We start from the raw sequence: 21,852 nt of genomic DNA, 5'->3' as shown, positions 1-21,852 counted from the left end.
GAATTAAAGCTATTTCTGAAATAACTACCATGTTGCATCAGTATATTGACAAATGTGTCAGCAATATTGTCCAGGATGACAGGAACACGACTCTTTTTCATTTTTAGTGGAACAATGCTACATCCAAGCTGCAGTTGCAGCAGCCTTTTTGATGAAGTTTCCAAACTTGGTGTCAGCGTTTTCATGTCAGAAGTCTGCAGCCGTTTTCTTTGTCTTTAAATGTTACTCAGCTGCTAGGAGCAGAAGAGTTACATAAGGTGTGAGCATCTTTTGGAGAAAAAAAAAACACTAGAAGTGCTAGACCCATAAATCTTAATGCAAAAAAGATGCTTTCATGTTTTTCAAAAATCTACAACTGTCAGTGAGAAAACAAACATTCTTTTCCTACTTTTTTCACATGCATGTTTTTTATCCAACAACATATAGGAAGCTGGAGTCATGAGGAGAGGAATGCCTCAAATGGTCCATTAATGAAGCTGCTGCTGCTGTGGAGCCATTAGGACCAGCATGCCAACACCACTGCTTGTTTGGTACAGATTCCTGATGCCACGTAGCCTCCAGCCTCCAGCCCGTGTCAGTGGAATATACATGTATACGGAGCTATGGAAACTAGAATACATTAGCTGGAAAAAGTCAAACAATACACCAGGCAATCTTTAGTTCCCACTTTCTTTTCCAGACGTACCTCACAGGCTCTTTGTGTGCTAAACTGGATTACTAACAGTGGATATTGTTCTCATGCCTATTTTTTTCATAATTCAACTAGGTCTGCATTCATACTATAGTGGCAGAAGCTATTTCTTTGAACTATTTCAACCATTTATACATAACTTAGTTAATTATTCGACTAGTTATCCACAACTTTTACCTGTTTCAATGACTTATCTACAACTTTTAGCAAACTATTTCAACCATTTAGAACTATTTGATGATTTATCCAGAAATCATCATTTTATCATTTCTACTATTTATCCATAACTTTTAGCTAACATTACCATTTCAACCATTTAGTCTACCCATAACTTTTTGATAATGTTAACTGTTTATCCATAACTTTTAGAACATAACAATTACAACTGTTTAGTTTACCCATAAAGTACAGTACAGTTTTGTTTGTTTTTTGCTTAGATGAGCTCCAGAATCAGAGAGCAGGCCCGTGTATGAATGGTAGAGAAACTTCAGCTAAGTTTCAATATCAACCTATTTTTATTCCTATTGTCTCAAAATTGAACTCAAAACTAAATCGAATTATTCTTCCTATTATCTTCCACTTAGTTCCTAAAGCTGGTTTTCTGGCTGGTTTGTCCCCTAGGACTGTGTCCCTGTTGCATGACTGATGATGACTCAGCCTTGGCTAAGATCCCTGCAATTTACACATTTCAGAATAACCAGGGCTGTCACAGAGGGAGACAAATGGTTGTCCCCTTCAGCTTAAAGCAGAAGACCCATCAGAAGAAATCTCTGTCTCTTTCTGTGCACGAAAAATTCACTGCAACATCACAAAAAAAAAAAATTGGTCTAAGCACTCATAAAGCATCTCATGCTACCTGTGAAAGAAAAGCTCATTAAAAACACAGACCCTTGTAAAAGTGACGATGCCTGTCAAATGCTTTTATGTAAGAGCTTTTGTTGTGGTTCAAGTTTCATGTCACATAGGATGACAAAGAAATCAGCAACAGATCAGTCTCTTATCTTTAATAATTGAAGGTTGTGTTGTCAAATTGGAGGAGGAAGAAAAATCAACCTTGTCTTTTCAGTCTGTGTACAAAAAACAAGACTTTACAGTTTCAAATATCGTGCAGTCAGTGCATACACCAAAGTCCAATTTTGCATACTGTGCATTAATTTCTCTCGAGAGCAGATACTGTATATGGCCAGGTGACCTTTATTGTCATGGTAACAAAAATAAACACACATGTAACGTTGTGAAATTGTCAGAGTTTGGTTTTAGACAACAAAATTACTTGTTTAGCTTTAGAAAGAAGTCATGGTTTGAGATAAAATAATTCAAATTCAAGGAGCTGTTGCAAGGATAGTTAATTTGTTGAGTCTCATTCCCGCAATGTCAAATACCAACATTTTGGGTTGGTAAAGCATCTTGAGTACAGCAAAGAGCAAGGGCAAGATGAAGTGGTAAAAATATCCTAAATATAATGTGTAATTAAAAAGATATTGAATTTTTTGGATTAAACTTTTTTTTTAAGTGGCTGAAATATATTATGCTGCTGACTCTGTCCTCAGCAGTTCATTAGTTACTGTCTGTGCTGGTACTCCTCTCTGCTTCTCTGCTATTTATAAGAACGTCATACACTTCAAATAATACAATCTGTCCTTTTATTGTAATATAAATTATAACCTAATCTTGTCTAATCTCTACATAGCCCTGCACATCCAGAATTTTAAATTCTAAATAAATAATCTGCTTTAATCTTTCCACAATTGGCATTTCATTCTGCAGAGAGTTTTATTTCTGTTCTTTTACAGACTGAAAGTCATTTTGTGCCATGTCTAGACAGATGTGACATTCTCAAGGATTTTTAATAAAGTTGATCATTTCCTGCAGTTACAGACACTTCTGTCAGTTGGCTCCCGTCCTGAAGCCTGTGATTCATTCTGCAAATCCCAGTCAGATAGTACTTTGTGTGTCCTGCTGGTGTTTGAGTGTAATTAATACCATTGTCTTGTACACAACCATTGGAGATTCCTGTGCTGACGGCACAGTTCTCTGTTTTGCTGATTCTGTACGGCGAGCTTTTAAAAACCTGCAGTTTGCATTTTGTGCTCTTCAGAAGCCTCTTATCAGTCTCCAACTTGTGCTGAACAGTAATAAAACCCCAATATGCTGTTTCCCAAAGCTGGAAATATTATTGACCTTCAGATCAGCATTCTCATTGGTGCTGATATCGAGTAAGCCTCTCATTATACAGCGAACACTTCAGTTTTGGAAGTGATAAAATCTACATTCCTCACTCACAAACTGAGAATAAAATATACTACACTGTATGTTGCAATGCAGAAGCTGGTCTGGTCTGTCACATGTTCTGTACACAACATTTGAAGCAGACTTTTTCTGGACTGTGGTGATGTAATCTACAGACACACAACACTCTGCGTCCTGTTTGCCTATAGGCTGATGGTTGCAGATGCTCACAGCACTCACAATATTTTCTTGCAGAAGCTGTCTTGGCTCTTTCATATTATTGGTTTCTGTTTATAAAGGTCTCCTCCAAATGTTACCACATCTTATGTTGTTTATGAACTGCAGTATTGGAGTTGATCACATTCGCTCGGACTGCTGGCTGATCCTCTGGCCTTTATATTCTACACTTCATACTCCCGGAATTAATTGCAATACATCCTGTAGTTTTAAGATTTGGCTGTAAATATTATACAGAATACACAGGGCTACAGACAGAGCTATTCAGGCATCTTGGACCTCTGCAGCACCAGATGTTAAACAGCTGCTGACTTGAATACATTTCATGTAAGCCATTATGATGTATTAAAGTGCATTTTGCTAAAATAAGTTATGAATTTATGCATTCTGAAATGTACCACAGGGGTGGAGATAGGGGGGTTGACCTTTCATGGTAATAGTGGAGTGGTTACGCATTAATATTATGTTTACTGTTGCAATACTGTTTGTTCTAGCTCTATTTAAATAAAAACAATTGATAACAGAAAAGGTTTGGCTATGGAAGGATAATTCAATAATCTTATAGCAAACCTTTTTAAACAAACAACTCCATAAAGGGCAGGGCAGTGTGGATGGAATAAATATCACAATATATTTTCTATAAGAATATAAACCAAGGCAGGTTTAACTAATTAATAACTAGGCCTATGAAAGAGGTCTCCAAAACAGAACGGTACTCAGAATAGAAGCAACAAAATAAAGTGTTAACCGACATAATGAGACATGAATTGTTTGGGGTGTGGTTGACTGTGTTGAAAATAGGTTCATTGCTCGAAGCTTTGGTGAAATATTATTTGCATCGGCATATAAGTGCAGAGAAGTGCAGTGCAATTAGGCAGATCAACATGATCAATATATGTTATGTAACACACGTACACATTATACACATTCTTGAGACATTTCATCTAAATAATTATCTTCATTATGAATAATAATTCACACTGTGTAGCAGCATAATTAAAAGGGCAATTGTTGGGGGATTTTAAATAGGAGACATACATTTTTAAAATATATTTTTATATTTATTTATCATATACAAAATACTGTGTCATGTATGTTCTTTTGGCAGTGTTGGCCTAAAGGTTAGAGGAGAGAGCTTGTGAGTTCAATCCCCTGACCAGCAGGATAAATCTGGGTGGGGAAAGTAAAGCGCTTGCCCCTCCCTCATTTCCACCACTGAGGTGCCCTTGAACCCTTGCCCTTAACTCCAACTGCTCCAGCTGAGCTGCTCAGCAGCTACAGATAAGACTGTGGTCGTACTGGGCAGCTTCTGGTGTGAAAGTTTAGCTGTGTGACTGTGATAAATAAATAAATAAATAAAAATAATAATCAAGATTGATTGTTACAACAATTGTACAACCCACGAACTGTGCAGTGTGTTGGGTGTATATATAGCAGGGAAGCACACTCAGAATTCAAACCTTTCTCTACTTGTCAATATCAATATGTGGTAATGCAAACCAATCAGCTGATTCACAAAGGGAACAAATCAGTTGCTGCTTCGGACGTCATGCCACATGATTTTTTTTCCTCACCAAAGCAAGCATCGAAGCAGTGGTTCCATTGAAATGTAGCTTCGAGTTTGAAGCACATCAGAGCATTTGGTGTCAAACTGCAATCACTAGTTGACTGCAATTAAATTTAACTAGTCTACTTAACAAAGTAATGAGGTGAGTGTGTGAATAATATTATGATTACTGTCTGTTACTTTGTGTGGCCATCACAAAACAGGCTAGATTATTGCAGCTCTCTTTGTGGGTCTTCCATACTCAACAATCCATAGATTACAGTTCATCCAGAACTCAGCCGCTCAGGCCCTCGGACTCGAACCAGAACAAGAAAATCAGATCACACATATAACTCTGAAACCTCCACTGGTTACCAGTTGAGTTCAGAATTAAATTTATAATCCTGCTTTTGGTTTACAAAGCACTCACAGGTCAGGCTCCGACAGCACACAGGGTGGAAATCTCCTCCATGTGCACAGAGTACTTTCATAGTCCGGTGAGATGGTTTTTCACGGGCACAAAGAGTGGAACAGGTTTCCTGCTGATCTTAGGCTTCAAGACTGTGTTTTTAAAAACCAAATTGAAGACCTTTTTACTTTCAGTATTTTCTTACGTAAACAGCACATTTACAGTTTTTTTGCTTTTATCTGTATATGTATAAACATCTATGTGTGCATGGATATCTCTGCTCTGCACATGTTGTTGCTTCATGTTGTTTTATGTGTAGCACTCTGAACTGCATTTGTATGATATGGTGCTACATTTCTAATAGAACTGAATAAAATAGAACTGAATCAAAATTATGACTAATTTCGATAGTTTCTTGATGAAATTGGCTCCAGCTCTTTCTTGAGTGCATTTACCTGCAGCCCAGTAGTTTTGAACCTGGTTATTCATATGCTTGTACACACAATTCTAACAGTATTCTGTTTTTTAGCACTTATTTTTTATTACAACACCTACAAATGATAGACAATACAACAGGTTGTAATTACATTTGAATATTTAACCCACCTATTCCTCAGTCCCCATCCCTACCCTGCAAACCCCTCTCTACCCCACCAAATAACAGGAGAATACCTAAACAAAGCATTTTTATGTTAACAGATCTTTTAAGTTAAGATAAAATTAGTCCACATTAAAACTGCATCATTGACATTGCTGGACAATGATCTTCTTGGCTGCAGTTAGGCCTGGCAGCCAGACTTCGTGTGCTTTTTTGTAAGGGAATGATAGGAGTCATCATTTAGGAGATGTACTGCAAGGGTTTGGTAAATTATATCCACATTAATCAAGCAAGGGTACAAATACACCCCTGCCCCCCACCCCCAATCCAAAATCCCTGCAAACCCCCACAGAACATGTAGAAAAGAACATGTTTCTGATCATCTGTGTTGTGCTGTCATGATTTCTGAAACCAGGAGGTTTAACATAACAGCATGCTCCAAAAAAACAGATTATAATAACCAGGATACCAGTGAACATGGGAATGCATTCATGATCTGATAGGTGGCAAAACATATTATTGAATAATCTGCTGCTCTAACTTTGTACATTTTGATGTTAAAATATTAAATGCAAAGTAAACAAAAAAAGTATGTCAGCAATCATCAGGACCTTTGTCTTCAAAACCTTCTAAAACCCATGTAGTTTATGTTAAATGTTTTTGAGCAGGTAGAAAAGTGCTGCATTAATAAATGAATGAATAAATATGATAATTATTATTAAAAAGTGAATGAATAAATATTCCCAGAATGACACACATTGCTTCATACATATAAAATTTATTGGCTTTTGACCAGTGTCACATTTACAGTCCATCACAAAAATACAACTGTGGATGCATCACTACTATACACATATGTACAAATTCATGACGTAACATGACACACTGCAGATAAAAACATATAACATATCTGACTATCACACATAATTTAAACCATTTCAACAGACCATTATTTATCATGTGCCATCTGCAGCATGTTTAAGGGTAACAGCATGTGGAGCCTCTGCCCATCATATGTATAATTACACTCCTAACAGGTGTTCTCCAGCACACTGAAACCTGCAATCCAGTTTGGAAGCAGTCAAAGACATGAGCACAATACAAGCTCATAATTTTAACATACCATATCTGAAGGAATCTGTGGGATCTTAAGAATTTCACAACATCTGGAGCCTGTGCCGACTTTTTAAGGATGTTTTAAAGAGCCTGAAACTAGGACAACTATGAAAGGAAATTGTATGTCATTAGACAGTAAATGGTTGGTTTGCTTTCCACAAAAAGAAAAAAAATGTTAAGGGAAAAAAGGTGTGGAGCTGTGTGAATATCATCCATCATTACTCTGAAGACACGTCTGTCACTGGATGTCATCATCGTCGAACAGATCCTCAAAATCTGTGGAGGGAAAACAAAAACACAAGTATTACACTAAAGTTACATAACAGCAGGACAATGAGGCACTGGCTGTATTTCAAATGTTTTTTGCCAGCCAGACATTTTCTCATAAAGCAGCGTTATAGGCGGCAGGGTTAGAGGGCTGCAGGGTGATAAAAGCAAAAGGATCTGGGAATGCAGAAAGTCTTTCCTGTGGGTCTGACATTTTGTGAGGTCAGAGGTCAGCAGGAAAACTGTATGAACATGCATGTGCCACATCCTCCGTTTCTGCAGCTTGCTCACATTTTACACTGAGATCCAGCTTAAAGGAAAACTAGAACAGTGCAGTCAGTGCAGATTTCCACCTGGCAAAAGATGGTGAAGCACCTACTGCAATGCCACCACAACTGCCAGATGTAACCAATGGAGATTTGTAAATTTTTAAATACAGTTTTTGTATAGTATAGTGTATGTTTTCTTTAAGATGAATAGAAATGCAACTTTCTGGATTTACCAAACTGTGTAAACATAATAAGGAAACTGCAAACAGTATGATTTTTATTTAACCCTCTAGACCCCATAATGCCTGTTCTATATTTCACTATGACACCCAGGAGCACCTGTCAATTTAAAATCATTCCCAGTATATTAAAACACAGAAAATAGTCCTGAGCTTTGCGTTGTAGTTTAAATGGTCATCAACCAGAAATGCACATTGTACATCATTGAGATCTGTGACTTTTTTCCACCATCAGTAAACAGCAGGATCTACTCAGCTCTCACTGCCGAGATAGACGCTGTTGTTCAGGGGAAAGTGCAACAAAGAGTCAGTGAGGACTGACTGGGTTGTAACTTTTCCACACATAATATCAGCAAATCTTCTCATGTAAGTTGACAAAAACACAACGTAGTGCCACATTACTGTGGGTTGTTTTAATATTTGAATCAGAATTTTAGCCATTTTCTACCTTGGGCTACAGGAAATTAAAACCATTTTTCTAAATTTCCTGACATTTTTTAGGCACAACAATGAATTAATTGCTTGAGGTAATAATCAGCACATTAATCGTTAATGAAAACAGTCATTATTTGCAGCCAGAGTGTTATCCTGATAAGGTAAAAAACTAGGACTGCAACTGGTGATTTTCATTATAAATTAATCTGCCCTTCTCTTCAATGACGTGTTTGATTTATAAAACAGAAAATTATGAAAAATGATTATCAAAAGACCAATGTCATGTCTTCAAAATGGCCTGTTTTGTTTGATCAGAAGACCAAAACCAAAACAATTTATGATCACATATCTCTACTTTCTTCATCTTTAGGATCTCACATAAGACAAAAAGGCAGCAAACAGAAACTAGAGTATATTTGGCATTTTTGCTTCAAAAATTAATTGAATGAGAAATCAGTTATCACACACTAACGAAGGCAGGGACCAAAACGTCCATGTATGTAGATGAACTATTGGTAAAAGTTTAATAAAAGGAAAGATTTATGTAAACTTAAATAGAGTAACATTGTGCATGCTGTAGTGTATTGTACTGTGTAGACAGAAAGCCTTTAGTCTACATACAGTACATTGTGTACAGACAGCACAAGAAGTTGAGTCTGTTATCCAAAGGTCCTCTCTGTGCACAGACTGCTGTTTTAAAAGGTGTCATCACACACACAGAACATAGAAATCAGACAGCACATGACAGAAAAACAACATTTTGGCTCTAATTAAAGCCTTCACAAATAACAAAAACACATTACCTACGATGAAAGACAAGTTTGCTCAGGTGACAAAATTCCTTCTGTCATGTTGTAAACTGCTCATCACATGTACAAATGTGACTGTTGAATATCTCATTCCAAATCATTAATATGCTTTTATAACAGCTTTAGCCTGACTGATAGTGGATTTTCGAGGCAAATACCGATTGCAAAGATTTTAATTTATTTGCCAATATCTTTTTCTATCAATAAATGACATAAACAAACGTGTTCAATGAGAATCCCTTAAATTAGTTTTTAAAGAACTGTGACCAGCAGGATGTTGTACAGTGGAAAAATAAGCTTCTTTCAGGTAACATATATGTTGATACCAGCATATCTGGCCCAATTCATCTCAAATGTGTTGGATGTACTAGAGGTCAGTCTACACCAAACTAAGAAAACAAATCTCAAACTGTTGCCATAAAGTTGGAAGCATTTTGACTGGAACTAGGGGACCACAGCAACAGACCATACAATATGTCCAGTTAGGGGCATCTGCACTCTTGTCAACCCACATTAAATATAAAATCTTCAGATGTCCAACTTGCCTGGTTAACTAAAAAGGACCAATGAATAAATATGAGCGTCAACAGAGACTACATCAGTCTTTCTCATTGTCTGTCATTTTGCTGATCGTGTGGTCACTCTGTATGTCAACACAACATGGAGCAGATGACTAGCTCTTCAACATGCTGTCAGCATATTTGGTAAAGCAACCCCTGAGCACCAATGCGGAAAAAAGATAATATCCAATTTTAACTATACACTAAACCATGCAAGCAAATTAACGATGATCAAGAATGTGTTTTGTGGTGTTCATGCTGTGTTTTAAACATGACACCTGACACAACACAAATGTTACGTTTCTTAAGAGATTGATTCATGTTGTACTTGCATTAACAATTATGCCGGAGTTGCAATCAGTTGAATAAGTAAAAGCTTTGTAAAAAAATAACTTAAAAACATTATCACCAGACCTAAACAATTACATCACACTTAGCCTGATTTACTTTTCCACAGATATGCTGTAGCCTATTTTTTCCTCAGCATTGTGAAATGACACCAATTAGCATAGCAGTTTTACTTTTGTGACTGTGAAAGAACTGAGCCGGCGTGTCACTGATTGTTTAAATGAATGAACCTTTAAAATCCCTTTAACAATGTAGGCCAGGGGATTGGGAGCTGCTTTCAGTAAGCCTGGAGACAGTTGAGTGGTACACATTTCTGTTGGAATAAAGGCTGCCACCCTAAATGAGCCGCGTACACAGCACATCCACTGAGTTCCTGCTGAGACGTCTGCGTGGAATCTGTGTCACATATGGCAAGAAGTCACGGCTGTTTGATGTAGCTGCGCCTCAGGACAGAGATCACACTACATTATAAAACACAGTTTGTAAAAGGCAGGCGGGGGCACAAGGAATGTTTTGGGGGGCCAGTAAAGAGATTTCCTGCTGTGGAACCGACAGCGCTCTGACGCCCAGAGGTGAAACAACATCATGTTCTAATAGATTCAACCTGCCCTGACTGACAATTTAAAGATGGCAAACTCCTCCTCACTTCCCTTCATATTACTTCAGTAGCAACATTAATTTGCATTGATACATCTATTTGTGAAATACTGTAAGAGAATCATTACAGCCAAAAGGTGGTGTAAGGCTCCGCCTGGAGGTGCAAAGATTAATCGACACCTTTCACACATCGTTTTTACACCCAAATTTGCATATACATGCAGGTTTCTTAGACACAGCTAAATCAAATTAAATTAAATTAAATTGAAGAGGCTGTTGAGGCAGTCTACTCTGCCTTTCTGCTTTTGTTTTTTTTTACTGATGTCAGAAAGCCAAGACTCAACTCATATCTGTGCAGGAGAGCAGAGATTAAATGTGTTCAGCTCTCAGTACTTTTGTAGCTTCTAACTGAAACTCTGTGGTTTTAAGTTTTGTCTTTCTCCATTGTTGCTGTTTGTACTGTCAGGTTTCAGCTTTATTTTACTGTTTCATGGTTGTTTTCAGCTGTATGGGAGTCATGTTAAGGTACAACTAAGGAAAAACAATATTTTCCTGATTTTTGTGCTTTCTAGTAAAAGCCTTTAAAGACTTTTATTCTGAAGAATTCAAAATGTGCCACCATTTCATGGCCGCTAAACTCAACTGCATCCTCAGTTAAATACACAGAGTAGCCCTTTTGAAAATCCCTGTACCGCTGGACTGACAAGTAAAGCCAGTACACATGCATGGATTAGAAAAGGAGCAAAAGGGTCGCAGAAGTTACTGATGGAGGCGAAAAGCCTTTATTGCCTCCATTGGAAAAGTGTTGAAAAGTAGCATGTCCACCTGGGTGTCATGTTTCTATTACTGAAAATTGGAGCTGGAGCTGATAAATAGCCATGACCACTGCAGTCATCCGACCCACAAATGAATGTCAATTGTATCCCTTGCTGTTGAAAGCAAAAGCTAGATATCAGTGGGTTTTCTGTCCAGAGTAAAGGAGGTTTAGTGTCAATATAAAAGTCAGAAATACAGCTATCTAACTATAATCTCTGTGGTGTTTCACTCTTTTGTTCATATGCCGAGGTTTGTGGATTTGTGTATTTGACACATCCTCTCCCTTCAATTAGATATCTACTTCAAGGCATCCACTTCCTGAGAAAAATTTCAACCCAAACAATAATGCCAGACTCCATTGTTTACAATCTGCCGAGCAGCCTGAAACCCAAAGTTTGGAAATGCTAATTCTGCAGAAAAAGGAGGACTCCAAAAAGCAATTCTAGTATCCAGAACATCCAATGGTGGCACTGCCAACCCTGCTAATTATATGACAAGACTGCATGTTCCCGAAGAATAGAGCACTCACTGATGGTAAATTTAACTGCAAGGAAGAGTCAAACCGAGGCAAGTCACAGCATGAGCAGTAGCAACTACTGGCTTCTAACTCCTTCCAGATGAGGACAATAACCGGAGTAATAAGCTGTTTCATCTCCAGGCACATGAAGAATTGTTGAAAGGCTGGGTACACACCCAGTCGACAGCATTTCAGTAAAAAATATCTTTGGAGACTGCTCTAAATGTTGCCCTGTGTATTGCTACCCATTACTTAGTACTGTTGGTGTGGCGGTATATTTTGTGCTTTTGGCTAACAATACTTTTAATAGTTGGCTTGAGGAAATATTCTTTTATTTCACATACAAATACATATGTCAAAAGATAAACTGTAACTGTAGCTTTGCTAATATTAACTCGATTTAGCTTTGTGTGTATCTTTTTTTTTTTTTAATGAATCATAGACAAGGACATAGTACATACACTGCCCTGTTTCTATTTGAAAGAAGTGCATTTTGATTTAAATACATTACTGTATAGGTAAGGCCAGTGGTACATACCATATCTACAGATACCATGGACTAATTCAGTGCATAATAACAATAAATCTGTATTTCTTCAATATTTTATGAGGGCTTCAAGTCGTTTTGCTGCTGACAATTTCAGTTTGTCTGGTGCAAACGTTGAGGCATGGTAAGTTGTATGTATATGAAAAAATCTTTACCATTGAAGAAGTCTGAATGAACAGCCTTTTCATTGGCAGCCAGGTCCATCAGCAGTCCTGTGCTTCCCCCAGCCTGTCAGAGAACAAACATGCAGCTCAGTGGAATTTAACCCAGAAACACAGCCACTAGCTTACATGCTGGACAACCAGGCACTCTATTATTAACAAAATGTTTAGATAAATATCACATTATAATTTAGTTGTGGTCTAACATAAATCTGTGAAGATTTTGTGCTCAGAATTGTTAGTTTGCTCTGTTGTAAAATGAAGTAGATTAGAGAGATAATATATTTACCATTTGTATGTTGAGATATGTGACCATATATTTTCTGGGTTAGTTTACATTAAACCATGATATTAAAGGGTCACAGAATCGCTGTTTTGGCCACTCTAATGACCTGGTTGTGCTGGTTGTGTTGGTAACTGGTTCTAGGTCAGTGTATGTATTATTATTACTACTATCTAATAATAACATCATGTATGAAAATCATCAAAAACGTGATACATCTTAGAGCTAGATAGTATGTGGCTTACTTTGGTCTACCCACAAATAAACAGTGGTTCATAGATACTTATGTAAAAGTAGCCATACAATAGTGTAAAATTACTCTGTATAAGTCCTGAATTTAAAATCCTACTTAAATAAGTACTTAACACCAGAGGACCAAAAGTACTCTTTATGCAGAATGGCCCATTTGAAAAAGAAATATATTATATAACTTGAATATGAGTCTAAATTGATGCATCAATGTATACATCAGTTAAATATTGCAGCTGGCAAAGGTGGGGCTAATGTGAATTATTTTAAATACTACCAGGCAGCTTAAACTATGACAGTGTGTATTATTTAATTCATACTTTATAATCTAAATCTGCAAAGTATCTACAGCTACCAAATAAATGTAATGGAGTAGAAGTATAAAGTAACAAAAAACAGAAACACTCATGTAAAGTGCTTCAAAACTGTATTGACGTAAAATACTCCAATAAATGTACTTAGTTCCATTCAACTATTGCCAATTAATTTAACTTTACTAGCCATCTAGTCTAAGTTTACAAGTGTCTGTCAAGAAAAGGAACAAGCTAACGTTAAAACAAAGCGGAATTATTCGCTATTATTCGTAGCTTTTAGCAGTTAAACGACAACTTAAATATGAAGGTATTACGCTGTAAAGGGTTATTAACAAAGGTACAAAGGTGGCTGTTGCAGCTAACCAACGTTAGTTAATCGATTATGTACGTAACGTATCTAGAGTTAGCTAACCAGCTAGTTAACGTTAGCAAACAGACCTCGTCCAGATCCACGTAGGGTCCAGCTCCTTCAGGAAACATCTCATCCACTGCTGGCTTCATCACCGTCGAGTTTGACTGATCCTTTAGTGGCATCGGTGAACCAAAACCACGAGGGTTTTATTATTTATTTTAATTTATGAAATTATTACCCACAGATGCTACACGGCCAAGCTAATGTGGTGCCGGGTGAAAATAAATCCGACGTAAAAGTCTTGTCGGGACACAAAGGTTCCGCAGCAGGTTTAGATGTGAGGTTCATGGATGAAATCGTGTCATAACTTATAAATTAATATACAACCGTATTAACATTTTCACAGTCCAGAAGTTGTCAAATTTCAACGAATAATCATTGATTTAAAGTATTTTATTTTTTGCTTGTTTAATAGGGATTTGAGCATTTGGAGATTACTGCCATGCAGGGCACAAAAATTACAGTCATTATACTCAAATTTTATATAGATCTGTATATCTGTTCGTTTGTTTTTGCTGTTTTTTTGTTTGTTTGTTTCTCTTTTTCACTGTGATTTGTTAAATATAAAAACACTGGACCTTTAAATCTACTATGCACAACTATACTACATATTCCTGCTAATATTATACTATTTAAAAAAAAGATGAAGAAGAAAACCGGACTGGATACTGATGCTCACACAGTTTGTTTTCATCAAAAAAGAGGCAGCAACAGAATCAAAGATCACATCAAGTGACTTTAATTAACTTTAATTAATTCTAATTAGATGTTTCATGTCTCCAGTTATAACCATGACATTTAATTAATAACATTCGATTCCAATATCATTCTTTTATATTTATGCAACAAAAGGAACAGCAAACATTGCTCATTATGATTAAATTAACTGCTTACATGGCTAAAATTGTGTTGAATGTTACTCTCAGCTTGTAATATTACACGTCAGTGATGGTGTATTTAATAAAAAGATGGATAAAATGAGTTAGCATTCACATCCAACTACTACTATTATGAACAATATAGGTGTGAAGTTATTTCGTGCTGTAAACATTTTTATTGGCTTGAAAAGACAGAAAACCTCCACACATAATCAAACTGAGTAACTGATTTAAATCTACCCTCCTGGTCACAATCACTATAAATCAAATACTTTTCAGATGACAGATCATCTTCTCTCTGCTGTTGGCCACAGCACCATCTTGCGTTGCATCTCTACTGATGTTCAGAGATATTTGTCGCAGCCTTGCTGCCTGCTGGCGATCATCCTGCTCACGTCGATGTTGTTCTTGAGGAAGGTCTCTTTGGCCCTCTCTACGGTGGCGTCAGGCAGTGATCGTGTTCGGCCCAGGATCCAGGCAAAGTCGACGTGGAAGAGCCTCAGGATGTCCGTGCAGGAGTACACCAAGGCAAAGTTCACATAGTCAGTGGACATGATCCAGTACGGGGAGTAGGGCAGCACTGTGGTGGTCAGGACCATAAAACAAGATTAAAATCAGATAATCTAACACATTTTGTCCTAATCTCACACAGGAAGAGAAAGTATTTTGTCTGATATGAGGCTGATAAAAGCTTAAGTCCCAAAACCAACACATAACTGGCAGTTAGTCCCAAAAATGGACAGAGGTGGGAAGTAACTCTATACAAATACTTTGTTACTGTACTTTCAAATATCTGTACTTGACAACTTTTTACTTTTACTCCCTACATTTTGACACAATTATCTGTCCGTCTTGTTAGTTTTAATAAATTTTAGGGGAAATACTGATTATTTTTATTTTGTGTCATTGCACAACAGCTTCCCAACTTCAAGGCTGATTTCAATCTGAGTTGATGAGACAATCACACACAAAAAAGATGATTCGCTGGTGTATCCATCAGTGCATATCATACGCAGGGACAGACGTAACAAGACAAAAAGAACACAACAAGGACATAACAAAATGGAAAATGTAAATGATGGAACAAGGTGAAAACTATATTAAAGACAAAGCAAGATAATAAAGACTTAAAGACATGACAAAAACAAGGACATAAAAGATGTAAGAAGACAAAAATGACATTAAAGACAAAACAAGATGAAATGATGTAAAAGACAAGAGTAAAAGACATAACATGAAGCTAATGATGTTTAAAACAAAACAAGATGAAACAGGAGGAGAGGGAGACTCAACTGCAGAGAAAAAATGAGGCTCAGGTAAATTTATAGGGAAACAGGTGGTAGAAATGACCTTCAGAAGGTGACATTTTACTTTTATATTCTGAGTACATTTCAGAGCCTGTACTTTATCACTTTTACTGGAGTCGACAAGTTGAATCGGTACTACCTCTTTTACACAAGCATCTGTATTTTTATTAGAGTAAAAAATGTGTGTTTTTTTGCCACCTCTGAGAATGTATCAAATGTTTCGCTCACCATAGGAATAACTTATTCCCAGTTTGGCGGGATTCTTCAGATCCTCGATGACTCCAGTCCCTTCGATTTTCCTCAGCTCTCCTTTTCTGTTTCATTCCAGACAGACAGTTAAATTTCATGTTGAATTAAGGGAAATACAAACCATGCAAATATTATCTCCAGACTCTACATTTGCACAAAGAAATTGCAGATTAAACTCACAGTATTTCAGAGCTGACCACTCGAATGGAGTTGTCTGTCGTCAAAGTGAAATTGGTTTCAATGCAACGTCCCTTCTCAAACTGCGCCGGCAGTTTGGCAATTTCAAACCATCTCCCCATGAACTGTGGGGGCAAAAACACACACGAGTTCAAAGACAATTCAGAGCACCATCAGTGGAGAGTATGAATAAATCTACATACTTTAGTGGATTCAGAAAAATGTGCGGCAGATGTTCTAGCAAGTCTGTACCAGTGTGGGAAAGAAACCAAGGACATTTACTTGATCAGGCTTGAGGAGTAATGGATTACTTATAACTGGATTTTGTAATTAGGAATCAAAAAGTTAATCCATTACAGAAAAAAAGACATGATCAATAGCAGGATTACACTTTTAAAATATATTTTAACATAAAGAACAATACACCTTATCATACAGTCAGTTCATTATCATGGCCTCTAGTGGAAAAAAAACAACATGCATCACTGGGTGGAAATTTCACCATTGTTTCGTCTTTATATCAGAAAAGAGGAAGAACATCCCAGCACAGTGACAGTTCTGAAAATACTGGCATCATCCATGGATTTGAAATCTAATGTAAACAAACTTTCACAGGTAAGAACAACTGCTAACACTAGCTTCACAGACCAACCACTAATGTTAGCTATACAGACCAACCGCTAACATTAGCTACACAGATCAGTCATTAATGTTAGCTACACAGATCAACCACTGATGTTAACAGACGAACGGCTAACATTAGCTACAGGACAACCCCTAACTTTAGCCACACAGAGCAACTGCTAATGTTAGCTACACAGAAATCCAGTTACAGTTAGCTAATCAATCAATATTCCTACTTCTTATGACTACTTATGGCAGTGAAGATATAAATATAGACACATACACACAAACTTATATATGAACTTATTTCTTATTTCTCTCACTATGTACAGGCTCAGTACTACTTGATGATTATTATTATTGTTGTTGTTGTTGTTGTTGTTGTTGTTACATGTTTATATACTGCTTATAAATGCTAAATGCTTTACTGATGATAATGAGAAACTTAATTATTAGTGGCAACTCACTATGGCATAAAAATCAAATCAAGTATCACACTGCTCACATTTCTGAAAACAAATCTGATGAAATAATGAACAGTATTCATTTATTATTGATTTTTTTTTTTAATGGCACTGGAGAGAAAAAAACAGCTGTGTTGGTCCCAACACATACTGATATCCACCCACCATCACAGGACCCCACCTGGCATCAGTTTGACAATTTATTTGTTATATTCTGTGCAAAGTAACTCGTACCTGTTTGAGGTTGAAGGCCGGTTGAACAGCTGGCTCTGGACACGGTCCCCAGTGGGGCACCTGAGCCCTGACGAGCGGGATGATGAATACAAAAACCACAACCAAAGATAACTTCATGGTGGAGATGGGCCTGTGTTACCTTCAAAAGTTTATCGACATACAAAAACATACAAATTGGTCACTAAATGGAAGGTTGCAGATCAAGAGCAATAAATGTATAGGTTTAAAAACAAGTATATATAAGCAGAGGTAGTAACAAAAAGTAATAATTTTAAATGCAATTGACAAGCATTTTTTACATTTCTTTAAACATGAATAGCCTTTTTCCTTCCCTCTAACTATTTATCGTCATTCATATATATCATCATATATCTTTTCTTACCTCTGTGTCCTGCTGGTTCAGATATACGTTCTCTCCCTCAGATAGATCCTGGTATTTGAATTAGAGACGTTGCTCTCTGCGAGACGTTGCAGCGCTCTGTCTTTGTGTCATCAATGGGCGTCTTTGTGTGGAGCAGCTTTATTTCTGACATGAAGTAAACTATTAGCAAAGTGGAGTCATGGGGGACGAAATGTTATAAAACAATCTGGATGTTCTCCTCCTGCCTCTGTTTGGAAGGAATGTGGATGTTTTTTTTATATCTGACCCTCGGTGACTCGCTTTTTTGGCACGTTATTTTGAAACATAAGAAAGAAAAGGTCATACTTGGTCTTGGATACACAAAGGGGTTGACAAAATTAATTTGATTTAACCAATGTTTTGTAATGTTCATATCATTTTACCTCCGAAGCCCCCAGCCATATGACTCTAAGGATGGTTATATCAGTACGTTGCGCCACTACTTTGGTCCAGACTGAAATCTCTACAACTATTGAGTAGATTAACATGAAATTATCCGTGGTAACCAGGCAACAAATCTTAATGACTTTAGGTGATACAATGATCTCTAGTGTAGAGCCACCATGAGGTTCACATTTGTGGTTTGAAGTGGCTGGATCGACAGGGAAACTGGTGCAAAGGTTGATGTTCTCCACTGATCCTCTGTAGCACCACCACATCTACGGTTCAGAGTGAAATATCTTGACAATTGGGATGCAACGATACTAAAAACTCAAGGTATGATAAAACCACAAAGTTCACAACACGATATTTATCGCAATATTAAAAAAAGGAAAATTACGACTTTAAAAATGGTCTGTTATTGACTAATAAATATGATATGTACAGCATTTTAAGTTAATATAAAATGTGTTTTTCCTTTTAACTTAAAGTGTTTCTGTTTTCCTTATTTAATGAAAAGAAATAAAAACAGTCATTACCTAAGCATGTGCAAAAAAATGTCACAGCTTTGGCAGTGAATGTTTGATTAATGTATGTACAACTGCAAAACAAAAACAGTACAGTGGTCAAATAATAAAACATTTTATCATCATATTTACTATATTGTTACATCCCTACTCCACAATTATTAGGTAGATAACACTTGACTTCTATATGCTTTTATTTATGTCATCCATTTGTTATTCTTTACCATTCTTTACCTTTATTTGTTCAGGTTTGATGTCATTGTTCTTAACTGTATGTCTGTTACTGTGTGAAACCTTTGTAAAACCAGTCAGAAGAAGAAGAAGAAGATTTACACTTAACAGATCCTTCTAGAGGAAATTCAATTTTTATAACCCATGAACACAATTTGGCACAGACATTCATTTTTGGTGATCCTGTGACTTGTCATCAGGCACTATGGGCAAAACGAGAAGTAGACATGTGACCAGTGGGTTGCCAGTTCAATCCCTGAAACAGCACGATTAATATGGCTGGCGTGTGTGGAAAAATGGTGCTTGCCTCTCCCTTATTCCCACCGTTTGGGTAAGGAACAAAACTCAGGAGCTGCTCACAGTGCTGCCAGTTTGGGTGGTTGTCATGGTAGAGACGGGCCTTTGTTACCTGCAAATGTTTTATCGACGGTGTCTGTAGAAACGGCATCAGAAAACAGAAATCTGTAATTTAACAAAAGCACTGAGCACTGCTCACAGTAGATCACATACAACCAAAACTGACAACTGACTGCATTATGAACACCAACCATGCAATATTAGTGCTTGTTCAGATGTAATGTCACTTCATACTGTGTAATATGTCACACAGGTGAATTTTAATTTCATTGTGCAATATCAATACTTCAGTCAAGTGAATTATCATCATTCTATATGCAGTATTAATATTTCATCTGTGCAATGGTGTAAATTCAACTGCTAAGTTTGTTTATATTGTACATTATGTTCCTATTTTTTACTTTTATTGAAGCTTCTTTTTTCCCCATTGTGGGGAAAAGTGCATCTTATCTTATATTATCTTATAAGCAGAGGTAACTTGAGAAACATTTTTTACACAATCTGTAAATGCAAGAAAATATATCAGTTCAGGTTAACGAATAGCATTTAGGATTTCAATGTGCAGCGTAAAATCAGAGATGAGCTGTTTTTTAAATACATAAAAAGCATATTAAAAAAATATTAATGGAATATATTTCTTTGCTGTGTGAACACATCCAGTCAGTCAGAACAAGTTTTGATATGACTATTTTTATTCATTCTGCTGTGAGGAGAGATGAGTTTTATAGTTGCGTTGTAGCCACCTATCTCCTGTTTTGCAAACATTGAATTGTTTTATATTTGTTTTTTTCATATTGTTTTATAATGTCATACTGAAAAATTGTGATGAACCACACCACTGTATTGTTTATTCATTTGTATTATTTATTAGAGATGATATTTTGGCTTTTTTTTTTTAATCAGTGGGAAGATTTTGAGCAATTATTGTGCTGGAAAACATCAAACCAATCTGGTAACACAGCTGCTCAGTGGCCAACAGATCAGACTAAATAATCTAAATAAATGACGGGGAAACAAATGTGATCATGACAGGTTTATCTATCTGCGTTGTAGACTCTTACAGCTTGTTTCATAATTGATTCCTCTGCCCACACATTTCAACTCATGTCTGACATGTTTTTTTCTCAGTGAGCTGTGTGAGCTCCTCTCTGTTGCTCTCTGTTGGTTTTCAGCCAGTCTGACTGGTGACTCTCATCCTGTCTGTCCCTTATCATCCCGAAAAATCTGCTGGAAACAGACGACTCAGGCCAAGTCCACTTGGAACAGACTGCATGAGTGAGTCCAGGAGCAGTCAAGAGCGACATTCTTAGACAAGAAAGTGTTGATTTGTTTGTGGCATGTGTCTGGAGAGGAATGGACTGCTATTGTTTGTTTTTTTTACCCATTGGGCTGAAAAGCAATAAGCAAAAGTCTTGAATTAGTTTTGATGGGTGTGGACTGGAATAATGTTGCAGGATATATGTGTAAAGTCTGTAATCTTTATACTTTAAGTGTTAAATTACCACAGACAATTTTGCTGAGAGTCTGAACAGTAGGAACCAATTCATGAAGAACGGCTTTGAAAACATCACACCCTCCCTCTTGCTGTTATTGTTCAAGCTGTTTGTCTTCAGATTTTTTGATCAAAAAATTGATTACATGCTCATGTAGTTAAAAGGATAGTTCTGATTTGTGACATGCTAATCAATAATCAGTGTATGGTGGTGAGCATGCACCAGTTTGGAGAAGCAGCAGGAGTACCAGTGAACTGCTGTGAACGGGGCCAGCAGTAAAATGCATTTTAGGCAATTAAGGGCCACTCAAAAAAAAAGCAATACCAGTTTAAGTATATGCTGTATTTAGATTTTTTTCATCACTTTACTTTGCTGGGAAACTGCTATTATACAAGCCAAATATTACTCTCTCCCAACCAGAAGTCACACAATACCAAATGAATGACTGATTTCTCCCATGAAGTTTGGTTGGTGTGGAGAGAGCAATATTTGGCTTATATAATGGTACTTTTCTATCAGAAAAGGCTCTCTGAAAGCAAGGAAAAGTGACAATACTCCAATACTGATTTTTTAGGTAGGCCAGTCCACCTCCAGTCATGTTTGCAAGAAGCAATATAATGTTTTGTTTTTTTTCCCCAAACTAACTTCAAATAGCTTCACCTTTCCTTCATTTAGTATTCAAGGATTCATTAATGTGCAAATAGTTTCCACCCTCATGACACCCCGCCACACACACCCCTGCCTTTCACAAGCTGCATCTGGTTCCTCTAGTCTGTTTTGCAAGTTAATCAGGGTAACTAGGTACATCTGGCTTCTCCTGTGGGCTGGGCATTGCGGCCAATGATATGTATACCACCACCTCCTCCAATAATGGGATTGGT

The 21,852-nt window shown here is 36.9% G+C and overlaps 2 protein-coding genes across 2 annotated transcripts; both read right to left on the bottom strand.

Annotated features, from left to right (window-relative positions):
* Positions 1-6,472: 6,472 nt before the first annotated feature.
* Positions 6,473-13,891, bottom strand: LOC146317932 (COP9 signalosome complex subunit 9). The gene is made up of 3 exons (XM_084732262.1): positions 13,676-13,891; positions 12,386-12,458; positions 6,473-7,102 (listed from the first exon to the last, which is right to left on the bottom strand). Exons 1-3 carry the CDS (start codon positions 13,769-13,771, stop codon positions 7,065-7,067), a joined length of 207 nt encoding a protein of 68 aa, XP_084588388.1. The 5' UTR covers positions 13,772-13,891; the 3' UTR covers positions 6,473-7,064.
* A 789-nt stretch (positions 13,892-14,680) lies between these two features.
* apoda.1 (apolipoprotein Da, duplicate 1) lies at positions 14,681-18,101 on the bottom strand. The gene is made up of 5 exons (XM_084732256.1): positions 17,965-18,101; positions 17,583-17,721; positions 16,264-16,385; positions 16,063-16,148; positions 14,681-15,107 (listed from the first exon to the last, which is right to left on the bottom strand). Exons 2-5 carry the CDS (start codon positions 17,697-17,699, stop codon positions 14,872-14,874), a joined length of 561 nt encoding a protein of 186 aa, XP_084588382.1. The 5' UTR covers positions 17,700-17,721; positions 17,965-18,101; the 3' UTR covers positions 14,681-14,871.
* Between the last annotated feature and the right edge of the window lie 3,751 nt (positions 18,102-21,852).

The sequence above is a fragment of the Lutjanus erythropterus genome, chromosome 12, assembly GCF_056507025.1.
Source record: "Lutjanus erythropterus isolate fLutEry1 chromosome 12, fLutEry1.hap2, whole genome shotgun sequence".
Lineage (NCBI taxonomy): Eukaryota > Metazoa > Chordata > Actinopteri > Lutjaniformes > Lutjanidae > Lutjanus > Lutjanus erythropterus.
Note: the sequence above shows the minus strand (reverse complement) of the source record. Positions and strands in the feature narration are given on the sequence as shown.

Coding starts and splice junctions, on each gene's coding strand:
- LOC146317932 (XM_084732262.1), bottom strand. CDS start 13,771: ATGCCACTAAAGGATCAGTCAAACTCGACGGTGATGAAGCCAGCAGTG. Junction 12,459..13,675: donor CCTACGTGGATCTGGACGAG/GTCTGTTTGCTA, acceptor GTTCTCTGACAG/GCTGGGGGAAGCACAGGACT. Junction 7,103..12,385: donor TCATTCAGACTTCTTCAATG/GTAAAGATTTTT, acceptor TTCCCTCCACAG/ATTTTGAGGATCTGTTCGAC.
- apoda.1 (XM_084732256.1), bottom strand. CDS start 17,699: ATGAAGTTATCTTTGGTTGTGGTTTTTGTATTCATCATCCCGCTCGTC. Junction 16,149..16,263: donor GTGGTCAGCTCTGAAATACT/GTGAGTTTAATC, acceptor GGAATGAAACAG/AAAAGGAGAGCTGAGGAAAA. Junction 15,108..16,062: donor GGGAATAAGTTATTCCTATG/GTGAGCGAAACA, acceptor TGACCACCACAG/TGCTGCCCTACTCCCCGTAC.